The following is a 12,883-nucleotide window of genomic DNA, read 5'->3' on the forward strand; positions in this document are numbered from 1 at the left end:
CCTTCCTTGGGAAAGAAATTTTTCAGTTTTTTGTCCCTTTATGTTTTGCATGCTTTGCCTTGCGCAAGGTCAGGTTTTACGGTGAACCAATTTTCAGTGCCGTGCAAAAGTGTATTTTTAAATAATTTTCCACTGTACATTAAAAAATTTCACCCTGTATAGGCGAAAAATATCGTAGTCCTAGTATAATAGATCTTTGAACACATTTAACTGTAAAATAAAACCATACAAGTTAGAGCAAGCGATATATATAGGTATCCCCTAATAAATTTTAAAATGGATATATTTTGTTACGTCGATATTTTTAGGTAAGTACATCTAATTATTTATGTTTTGTTATATAAAACTATTGAAGCAGCTGTTAGAAGAATTAAACAGTGTTTCGCATTTATAGGTGTCGTTTTCGTAATAAAAGTTATATAGTTTGAAATTTTCTGTACAAAATATTAATTACTGCTAAACCAATACCACCGAGGTCACGCTGTATATGTTGAAATTATTAAAGGATGAAATTAGCAACAAAGAAACAGACACATGCATCTATCAAACTTTCTTTTACATAAAGAAACGATTTATCTACGGGCATGTCGGTTATGTAACTGGTATAGTATGGAAAAGAAGGTGATCTATTATGCTTTACGAAGGACGGAAGAGAAGAAAGTCTTTTACTTCCTCCTTGCTTCAAAACTCATTGGTTGCTTGATCATGCGGCTTAGAGATTGTGAACTACTATGCCTATGGTAATATCGCGATATTTGGCACAGCAGCTCGTTAGATGAAGTACCGCTTATGTAATTCTAACTTCCTATATGCAGATCAGGCGGAGAGATTGTCGGTCAAGTAGTGTATCTATAGTTGGTTTCGACATAGGAGGAAATGAATCAAAACATATTTTTTTAAGTAACTTTTTATCATCTAGCAAGTAAGGCAATGATGTAATTATGATTTATTTGGCGTCCTATTTAGCTTTGGATGTCACATGGCCATGCCAGATAACATTAAAATTGCTATCTTGTCTGCTGAGAGGACAAAACGTAAATTAAAAGCCCAATTAGGATGATTAAGCAATTTATCCATAATATTTTAGGTCACTTACATGGCAAGGTTATTAGATAACCTCGTATTCTGATTATAAGGTACCTAATAAAGAAATTACTACAAATTTCTCTCTTATTTTCTTATCACGACCCTCCACGAAATAATTGACTCTATGACTGGCGTCAAATATTCAGATACAGAATGTTTTGAAATGTTGCGGACTTTCAATTTTGTTTCATCCATATTTTTATGATAACTTGTCACTTTAAAATATATTTTAATAAAATTTGACGCGAGGGTTTTTGGGATAGCCATATATTTTTTACCTAAATCATAGAGGTTCACTAAGAACACCTCAAACAGTGATTTGTTTTTTCATATTTGTAGACATTTTTAGACAACGCAGATGTTTTTTGACATGCCATTTTATTTACTTCAAAGAACACGTGCTTCTTCCATGTCCCTAAGATTCACCGTTCCAGAGAAAAGTAAGTTTCAAATGTTTACAACAGTAATCAATTACTCACAGCCGAAGTATTTGAAGGATTTTAGTTTAATTAAACTTTTTTTTGCTAAATATGCAACTTTGGACGAACTTATCCGTATTCTGGCATAAAGCCCTGTGCTAATTTTGTATAGGTACTACATTTAAAAACCTACATCTGAGTAGTACGAATAAATGGTAAAAAAAATGTAATTCAACTTGGAATGTAACAGAAAAACTGTATAAGAAAACTCCAAAATACTCGGCTGTCCGTAACTGAGATTAGACGTCGGAAACTTTGTGACGACAATCACATGAATAAACAGTAGTAATCTATATTATGCTAGTAAGCGGTAATACGCGTTGTTGTTGCAGAAATATGCTAAATCTATGGTCCAGCCGTGTGCCGCTCTATGCTTACGATACACAATGCTACTGACTTCCATAAAAATACGTGCCTTACACTCGACCAAGCAAAGCGACTAACTCGTTTACGATGACGACAAGAATTCTGCACATGCTCTCTGTCGCCGTGCTTACTTAATGGTGAAAAGACACAAATCCTTAAAGACCTCTGTCACCTCCGGACGTAAGAGAGACTTCAAAGCTAGAAAATGCATTGACACAGAGCGCGAGCCTGTTTTAAAAACTCTTACCAGCGGCATGCACAATGGATCGTAAGACCTGAGTGCTGTTTCTTTGTTTTAGGTAAAAAATTAACTCGTGCCATCAAGTTTCATTGAAATATCATTACAGGTGATAGAATTATAAAAATAAGTGAAAAAAAAACAGGAAAAAAAGCTTTTGAAGACTGATAACTTTTTAAGGAAGCGAAATTGTTCTCAAATAACTTGATCTGTAAAAGCTGTCCTTGAGGTAAGGTTCATCTGTTATCGAATTCCAATTCTTGTTTTCTTTTTTCATTATTATAGCGATCACGATAATGAATAGATACGTAAAATACCTTTGCATTTTAGAAGAAAGGAAATTTAAATAACGAATTAAGTATACTCACGTGATTTTGACAGAGGCTGCACTTTGAAGCAAAAAATGGAATGAAGGTTTTTCTGTTCGCAGTATCCAGAAATTGCAACGCACGCAGCGAAGAATGTCAAATGCCAAACAAAGAGGAAGCAAGTAGCAGCGCCTGAAACAAAAATTTATTTAATATAAAAACAATGACATCAATATTTACAAATCCCGTACCCGAGTATATGCAGAATATCGTCACTGACGGAAACGGACTGAAAATTCCAATCCAGAAACTGAAGAAATCTGTCACGGAGGTGATGGTGATGGAAACAGCAGCCTCGCTCAACATTTGAGCCATCCTTTCGGGAACTGGGGTCTTGATTGATGTCCGCCTCCAAGCAGCTAACATCACAAAGGTGTCGTCGATTCCGATACCTTAAAACCATTTTTTTTTAATTTAGTTAAATTTCACTCGGATTTTTCGGGTTATTTTGGAAATTATGTACTCACCAATCATAAGAAACGGTGCAGCCAGATTTATACCAATGAAGTCAACTCCAGCATACATACAAAATCCAAAAGCGCAGAGGGTAGCCATAGCTGCACTGAGGTTTCCCAAAAGGCCCAACCATGGTTTCGATCTTACCCAGTCGAACATCATACAGGTCACTGGAAGTAAACTTAGCTTTAAATACCTAAGAAATTTGTGAGAGAGAAGACGTGACTTAAATTTAATTAAATTTTAAAGCCACAATCACTTTTCTATGATTTTATTTAATTTATGAAAATTTGAACTGTTTATCTGACTTTACACACTTACATATAGAAAATAACGCCATGATAGCGAATGTAGAAGTGAAGTACGGCATAACGGACTTGGTGTTCTTCTCTAATTCATGGTCCAAAGTTCTGGAAGCAAATCTGGCTATCCTGATGTGCCGGAATATATTCTTTTTATCTTGTATTTCTTCGATCAAATCCAAAAACGCATCTTCCCAAGCTGAACCCCTAAATAAAACAAAACGCAAATTATATGTAGTGTGTCCTTTTTCCCTGGCACGGAAACAATAAAGTGTAAGTGTAAGAATAGTCATTTCATACTAACATCTTTTCGACCTTCTTGCTGTCAGCGTTGGCAAAGTAAACTAGTTGGACGGATGGTACGCTTGTGATGATACCGTCCTCATTCCGTTCTGTGCCGCCGAAAAATACCGGGAAAGCATGGATGTCCCACGTGACAGGGTTGATCATGCCCGGGAAAGTCAGGTTTATTATTTTATTTTCCACCTTTAACAGAATTTTGAAATTATTAACTGTTTATTGTACAGAAACATGCAGGGTGTTTTAATATTTCTTGTACATAAAGCAACCAAAGCTTCCTCCGATCAAAATTAACAGATTTAAACAAAATTAGAGAGTATTGGTAAAAAAATGGTTTCTTCGAATAACTTTGAAATGCCTAGCAAGATTTTATTGAAAGGTACACCAATGCTTCCATATGGATGTCATGTTAAGACATACTAAACGAAGTAATTGGATTAACGGAATTATGAAAAATAATTGGACTAATCTGCTCATAATTTTGTTGGGGTTATGCTATTTAGCTTCCATTTTTTTTGTCTTAAAGTTGAAGGGTTTGTTAAACATTTTTCCTCTTGGAAAATTTTTATATTTGTAACAGTATTGGGTTAATTAATAATTTTTATTAGGTCGTTAGTAATGCATTTTCGATTCAAACTTGATATAGTTACGTCATTTCAAAAGTATTTAATAACAGAAATAAAATAACTTGTAATAGAATGTTCTCTAATGTGAACTGTTCAATATCAGTATCGTTTTCTATAATTCTCAAATCAATTATATGCACTCTTCTCGCTATTCCATTTTGCAAATTGTGCATCTTCATTCCTGGCCCACAGTAGTCCCTCATTCTCAATACTGTTTTAAAGTCCCCTAAATAAAAAAATCATAGGTATTTGAGTCATGTGAACGTGGTGGCCAGTGAATTGGAGTCTGGAGTCTGACTATGTGTATCATATGTTTTCGGGGTCGCTAAATCCAAATTCGGGAAATTGGCTGGTCAATGGATAGAGGATTTATTGCGTTTTGGACCTATTTTTTGAGGTTATGAAAAATCTTGACGTGATGGGGTTAAATGGACCCCGAATTGGGATTCAGCGACCCCGAAAACATATGATAGACATAGTCAGACTCCAGGGGTAATTTTCTCAATTTTTTTTGTGGAGCTGTGAATAGAATCAAATAGTAAGTTACTGGTAAAACAAAATTCACGTTGAATTTCATAACGATATGAATTTTCATCTATATTGGCGAAACGAGAGGCAGGATCAAGAGGTAGAAATTGTTGAAATGGGTGAATATGGAAAGGATGAATTAGATACTCTGTTCACCACTTTTGGAAACTATATAGTTTGCTTCTGTTAATCTGACACAGGTTGCCGGGTTTTTCCACCATCTCCAGATTTTTTTTTTCACAAGTTCGAGCTTGAAACCAATTTCTCGAAAATGTCTTTCAATATATTTGAAAGTTTAATGAGTAGAAATTGGACGATTCGGATATCTTTAACGATACATATACGACAGTCTCTCATTCAACTGAGATTTTCAGTAAAACGATACACTATATCGATTTTCAACAACAAGTATACCTTTTTTATGTAAAATTGTCCACGGAATCCAAAAATGATGAAATCCCAAATGATTATTAGGTCATTGGCGTAGAAGTTGGGGAAAAATATCCCTCTTTATTACTACCCATTCCTACGCCACTGACCTACAAAAATGTGTAAATAATGCACATGTGTAAATGTTAACACTACACCAAAGTTTGATTCACTCGAACTGAAACAGACGCTATAGCATGGTCTCCGACAATCAGGGGACTCGATATTTTTCATAATTCTAATAATCCAATTATGTACTTCGTTTACTATGACATAAAGTGATATCTATAAGGAAGTATTAGTGTAGCAAACTTCAATAAAATGTTATAAGACTTTTCAAAGTTATTTGAAAAGAATAATTTGTTCGTCGACTTTGATGACCCCCTAGCAACAAAACGAAGCAACTTAGAGCAGAGGTATGTTTACTTAAATCTGCGTATTTTGATAGTAGAAAACTGTGGCAGATCCACGTACACGGAATAATGGTACATCCTGTATATTGTTTTGTTCCTCTCGCCCGAGATCTCAAGTTTTACAAAGTGTCAAAAATAAGGTCAGTAATTTTAAGGGAAGATAGGGAAAAATGAACACGCGATTAAAAAAATTTTAAATGCATAATTACGCTTGAAAAAAAAATTTCAAAATCATTATTTACCCCCATTTTCGGACCGCTCCTGACCTACCGTATTATTCGGTCACTAACATACCTTTAATACCTGTTCTTACGGTTTCCACTGTTTTATAATTGAATGAGGTTTATTATTAGGTATGTTCAAGTAGGTAATTATTCAGTTTGTAGTACGTATACTTTATTGTGTAACTTATTAAATTTCAAAGTTGTATAGTACCTATTTATTTAAAATGATACACGGAACGACGACTAGGAAATCAGCTGATTCGCTACAACGTCCGATTGCTGTGTACTCTGCTGTCCTGCGCGACGCGTTCCCTATTACGAGTTAATGGAAGTTAAGGGGTAATTTGCTTATTTTTTAAAAGGTCGAGAAAAAATTTTTTTTTCGATTTTCTCTTTTTATTAGGCCTTCCGAATATGTGATTAAAATTAATGACATCGTGGCTGAAACACGCTGTATACAATCGCACCATTACAATTACAAAAATTGATCTGCTACGAGTATCTAACAAATTTAAACTAAGTATTTTGGTTCATGAAACAAAGCAGTCTTTTCATTTAACTTATTTAGGCCAGAAGGAAATCGCCAATGATGTTATTAGAAACCTTTATAATACTTCCTCCTGTTTTATAACAAGAGAATCTAACTCTCCACCTACGTAATTCTGGTAATAATGTAGCATAATGACATTAAATGAGCAAATAACTATGCTAGGTTACGATTATTACGGTGAAAGTAACTAGAAAGAAACAGATTTCGTGTATCGTTGCAGCCTGTATCTGACAAATCTAAGCCAGAAGCACATAAACACATTTGTCGTATGGTTAATTCAAAATATAGAGAGACTAAGAAAAAGGGACTCTTGTTTATAATCAATAAAATAAACCGTTTACGAGAAAAAGAATAATAAACAAATTTATATTTTATTTTTAATAAAAAGGGCCATGATTTCTATTTTTTTTTTCTAGACAACAAAGGGCGATATGAAAGTCATTGAAACAACAGAACAACAGAAGTTTCATGTTTAATCCGAAAAAATATAAAATAAAAAAACGCAGTGGTTGTCCCAGGAGGTACCTTAACGAAATTATTGAAAAACTTCATATGAGGGTGCAACATGGGCTCCGTGAAGTCTGATACACGCGCGGACATGACGAATTGAGGACTGCTGTACCCGCCACAATAACCCAGCATTGTTCTTTATCAATCACATCAAAATGAAACGTGATTATCTGTAGAAGTTCCTCCCTAGTGTCGACCGGAGTGGAATACTCCAATTGTTTGAGGTGTCCCCACAGGTAAAAATCCAGGGGCATTAGATCAGTAGATCGAGGAAACCAGGCAATAGGTCCTCCTCTACCTATATCCAACGGTTTGGATAGATGTTATTCAGGCATACCAACGCTGAAGTGAGGTGGTGCCCCATCGTGCATGAACTACATGTTTCGGCGGGATTCAATTGGTAAGTATTCTTTTAAATCTTGAAAAGCGTTGTGAAGGAACTCCAAATAAAATTGTCAATCGTTGCGGCAATACGAATGGTCCAATAAAAAAAAATTCCAATTATTCCTGCCCAGATGTTAATTGATTGGAACTGATGTTGATGATGCGAAACAATAGTGGCATGAAGATTTTCATCAGTCCGTACATATGTGTTGTGTAAATTGATGATACCATTTTTTGTAAACCATGCTTCATCCGTGAAAAGAATAGTGCTAATGAAGTTTACATTATTTCGTTGCTGATTCAATAGCCAGTTTACAAACTGCATTCTACATGGAAAATCTTCAGGAATCAGTTCATGTATTTTTTGCAAATAGTATGGATATTACAGCTGTTTTTGAAGAACTTCATGTCGTTTTCAATGTATTAAACTGTGTTGATATTTTTCGAGTGCTCGTTGATGGAGTGCCTTCTACAGCAATTAAAATATTTTCCTCTATTTGCGGAATACGTACGATTCTTCTCAGAGAAGCATCAGTAATATTTTTTCCAAATTTTCCTACAAATATGAAGAAAGTCAATAATATGTATTACCTTATTAACTGGAATCGATCATTATTCTCCCTTAGACCTTGGTCAACTCGTTCAAATGTCTTCTGGTTTGGCAGAGCACGATTAGAACATCTGTCGTGATTTAACCTTCTGGCTGTAAAGCATTGCAAGACGCAAGATCATACATGAGATGCATATCTGCATACTCAATAAACGTGTATTCCTTATTTCGAATTAATTCACAATTGAATTCACCACGAAATCCAAAACACGGTAAATCAATAACGAAGTAAAGGATCAATGTGTCAGCGATATCACTTTGTTGTCGAGAAAAAAAAATAGAAATCATGACCCTTTTTATTAAAAATAAAACCTGAATTTGTGTATTATTCTTTTCCTCGAAAACGGTTCATTTTATCGACAATAAACAAGAGTACCTTTTTTTAGTCTAAGGTTGAAGCTACCCAGATTTATTATTTTAAAGTCTTTATCACACAGGGTGTTAAAAATTTAGGCATTGGGTTGTAAAGCTTAGACCACCCTTGGTAAACTAAAAAAGCTAAATATGTTTCAAGGACACTATTGTAAGAGGTCCTTATTAGAGTCCCTCACATAAAATTTTTATTTAATTATATTAAGTACTTTAAAAGTTATTCAAGAAAAACCGATTTCCAGCGGCGTCCGTAGGAAGGGCCTGTACGAAGAAATTTTATAGGAACTTGTCATCTTATTTTTTCATATTCTATCTGCACCCGAGAGATTTCCCACATTTTCCCGTACACCCTGTAGATAAACTTATTTGAAATAAATTAGTCCCTTCTATAATTCTTGTAATAGTTTTTGAGAAGAAAAATAAAATAGGCTACAGTGCACACGAGACTTCGTAAACTAGTCTTTATTACAAAATAAAAACATTGAAATTAACGGAAATAAATTTAAAGAAACTGTAGTTATAAACTTCATCATAAATGTTATAAATGATCATAACACATAACTCCATACGTCGAAACGTTGACGCTCGTTAAAACAAGCGGGAGCCCCATCGTGCCACAAAACGAACTTCGACACCTAGAAATGCACCTTCAAGAATTAGGTACTGGAAATAATTCTTCGAGAAAGAGAATGTTTGTATTTCTATTCAATCTAGGTAGCGAAATTGTGAAGCAATTAAGAATTCCAAACCACACATTCAGAGAAAACTGTAATTGATGATGTTAATAATTTTCGAAAGATTTAGTTTCACATAGCCATCATGGAGGCGCGCAAAGAACGATGAGGAGTAGTGCAGATAGTTCATAAATGTTTACAAGCCACGAAAAATCCCCAAATATTGGCGTCATCAGTATTAATGATTCCTTTACAACAAACAGTAACAAACCGTTTCATTTTCAACTTCAAAAAAAAAAACAACACACAATCTGCTTTACAGAAATCTTACATTTACAATTAATTTAATTAAGCTCAAATCCCATGCGACAGCTGTTTTTGCGTAAAGAGAAAGGCAACCTTCATTCAAATATTTAAAAAAAGTTCATTTGATTCAAATCTAAAACTGATATTACCTCAATAAAGTAAGTGACGTGTGAACGACATAATTTAACATGGTTGTTTTAAGTTCTAACGAACCATTAACAGAAAACGTGCTTGAAATGAATCAACTTATATCACTTAAATTGCCATAGGTGTAGTTTAGGCTATCAATAGGTAGTAATTCACACTTTCGACTAATTTAATATTGATTAGCAAAATAAAATTGTGGGAAATGAGCAATTTATCTCGAAAACGTGTATATTGCCTAGATAGATATGAATTCTTTGTGAAACTGAAATAAACAGCAACAATTAGAAGTAGCTTAATACACGTGGCGAAAACAGATAAGCAAATATATATACTGTTTTATCATTCACTTTTTATTGATAATTTTTAAATAATTAAGTGAATCTTCTCTCGTCTCAGACTTTTATGAAGAACATCATCATGATTTCCTAGAATATATAACGAGGTGCTATATTCAGGTTCAATCCCCATGTTTTCATAGCTAACTTGATTACCTTATCAGCACCATACTGAATGTTATTAAAAGTCAAAAACGTCAATTTCATAATCAATTTAAGTTGATCACAATTATGAAAAACAAATAATAAAAATTTCCAAGAAAATAGTGGCAATTATGATGGGCCACCCAGTATACCTTAAAAGTGGTCACCCTGTATATTCAGCCTATTTAAAACAGAAAGCGATAGCTATCACTGGCATCCTTTGGATCTTCACTGACCTTCTTCATTAAATTCACTTTGACACACTGTACTACAACATTAAGAATTCTGAGTAAGTGAGCTATTGTCTTTTAACTTATAATTAGTTAATCCTTGACCTACAGTGTAGGATTCTGTACGAGACATTATAACGACGTGAGTAAAAGCTGAAGAAAGGGTTTTGTTGTACCATTTTGTTTAATTATTATTTTGTGCTTAATCGTAATCACCTACTTAAAAGTATTCAATACAGATGCCGAATATCAAATGGTCGAATTAAAATAACTTCCCGTTATTTTATGAAAACTTTTACTTACATCTTCCATAATGTAGTCCAAGTTGAGTATGTCATTTTGGAAGCACTCGGTCAACCACTTGGCGCAGATGTCTTGATATGTGAAGTACTGGTCGTCGAAGTACACAGTCATATTTTGAATGAGTTCATCAAGCAGCCTAAGTTCTTGCCAAACTGCTACCCGCAACATATTCTTGTCACCATCCTTTGACGTGAGGATAACACGACCAAATCGACCTGGAAAAGAAGCAAACCGTTTAGAAAAAATATACGGCTTGGTCTAGAGCAGTGGTTCCCAACCTTTGAGTGATGACTGACCGCTAAAACAAAATTTGGCTATTCAGGGACCATATGCGAGCTAAGTTTAATTGAGACTTTCCTTTCAAATATATTAAAATGTCTTAAACTATTTGGAACACGTGATTCTTCATATTTCGGCTTATTTTTGAGTCGTCTTACTTATGACTGTGTATGTGTTTGTATGAGTAAAGGCATACTTAGTAAAACTAATCGTTATTTATTTTCCATGCAAATCTTACATTGCGTCTCAATCGACGCTCCAGCTTATTTGATACTAATTAGCTGTACTTAGCCTCGCGGACCACCGATTAGGAACCACTGGTTTAGAGGTTGTAGTCTGAAATATAAACCATTTTATCTACAGCATGTTTTTCTAAGTCTATATTAAAATTTGTTGACTGATGTAGATAAATGAAAACAATAATAATTTACGTATAATGAAAGGCGCTTACAAATATTTCAACTAGCGGTACGTTCATAGATTTAAGAAAATATCTTAAAACATTATAAAACAAGCAAGGAGTTTAAATTTTATTTCAACAAAATGTTTATATTTAGTTTTATATTGAGATGTGCGTACGTTTTGAATTAAAAAATGAAATTATATTAGATCTATCATTTCATAATCCAAAAACAATTACTTTAGAGACAATTGCAGCAATACGCAATTGAAAGTGAAGATACATAATAAAATGCACTTACAATAATAAATAATTTTAATAAAATAATTTTGGGTCGAATTAAATCTTCATAGCTTCCATCTAGTATTTTGAGTCACAGAATCTTTTCTTTTTTTTTCATTTATTAATTTAGGTGTTTCAGTTTCATAAGTGCGTATAAGTTACAATAGAATTTGTTTTAAAAAAGGTTGTTTTACGTTTTCATTTATTATTTAGTCTAAAATGATCCTAGAACAAAGTTACGACATGGGCTTAGGAAACGCCCTATATACCATAATCCTTAAACTAATAAAAATAAATCAAGAGAAAGTTTGAAAATTAATAAATTGTGGATCGTTAATTTTTCTATTCCAAGAACGCGAATTTAATTTTACTAATTAAAATTTTCACCAGTTACAACTATAATCGAGGAAAAGTGAACATTTCACATGAGAAATGTTAAATAGTTTAAATATTGAATTTTTGAATTGTCAACTCAAATTCAAATTGTCAGTTGTCAAATTTGAATATTTAATTGAATTGTATTTGAATTAGAATTTTTTAAATTGTATCATTCTATGCCAAAAGAATGAGGTCCTTACCAATTCATTTTTTCCTATTTTTCTTAATTATTTTAGTATCCATTTAGAGTATATTTCATGAATTATTTCAAATTTTTATTTCAACCCTTCTAGAAGTTATGAGCATTTGAAAATTTTGTAACTGTAAATTATCTTGGCAAAAACTAAAGACATCATAAACGGTTTTTTTTCATTTTGTTCGTTTTGGGATGTAATGATATAAAAAATATATAAAAATAAATCAAAAAGCACTTTTTTAGTTTAAAAATCAAAAGGAATTAAAAAAACTAAAAATGTATTATTTTTATATCTACATGTCAAAACTACCAAATTGAAAAAAAATATTGATAGCTTTAGTGTTTGCAAAGTTACAGGTATTTACCGGAAATATTCAAATGTTCATAACTTTTTGAGAGGTTGAAATAAAAATTTGAAAAAATTAATAAAAGTTACTAATGGGTACTAAAAAATAATACCAAAAATTCAGGAGAATTAAAAATGGTCGGGTCACCACCTCAGTAATTTAATAAAAATTTGATGTAACATATTTAATAGCACACTAGCAGATATCTATTTGTTGTAATTTTGTACTATTTACTGTTTTTCTTACAATTATTTTGATATCGTTACTACTACTACTATTTTTTGTTTTTTTTTTTGTTCATATAATTATCTATGTATTTTATGTATCCTATGAAAAAGTTTTATTAAAATTAATTTAACCGTGTAGTTTTTGTATTCAAAGCTCCTCCTTACAGCTTTTAAAATAAGAAGAAAACTGAAAGCAACGTGTTCTCATGCTTCAGGTGCCACAGTTTCTAGATAGGTCACTAGTTCGACAAGAGTTCACTAGCATATCTAATAATTTCCCATAATTACATTTACACAATCCCGTCTTCATTAATTGAAATAAATATATATGCAAATGTCCATCCATATCAACATATTCTCCACACTTGAGTGATGTCAGTAATGGAGATATTTG

General features: G+C 33.0%; 1 protein-coding gene across 1 annotated transcript in view; it reads right to left on the reverse strand.

Annotated features, from left to right (window-relative positions):
* The window catches only part of LOC108903425 (patched domain-containing protein 3), an 87,934-nt gene that overhangs the window by 10,463 nt on the left and 64,588 nt on the right, over positions 1-12,883 (reverse strand). Inside the window, exons 3-8 of the mRNA XM_018705600.1 lie at positions 10,381-10,595; positions 3,600-3,781; positions 3,315-3,502; positions 3,005-3,163; positions 2,729-2,929; positions 2,538-2,669 (exon numbers count right to left, since the gene is read on the reverse strand). Of these exons, the coding sequence (XP_018561116.1) occupies positions 2,538-2,669; positions 2,729-2,929; positions 3,005-3,163; positions 3,315-3,502; positions 3,600-3,781; positions 10,381-10,595 (1,077 nt within the window). The remainder of the gene's footprint in view (positions 1-2,537; positions 2,670-2,728; positions 2,930-3,004; positions 3,164-3,314; positions 3,503-3,599; positions 3,782-10,380; positions 10,596-12,883) is intronic.

This window comes from Anoplophora glabripennis, unplaced genomic scaffold, assembly GCF_000390285.2.
Source record: "Anoplophora glabripennis isolate ALB-LARVAE unplaced genomic scaffold, Agla_2.0 scaffold12, whole genome shotgun sequence".
Lineage (NCBI taxonomy): Eukaryota > Metazoa > Arthropoda > Insecta > Coleoptera > Cerambycidae > Anoplophora > Anoplophora glabripennis.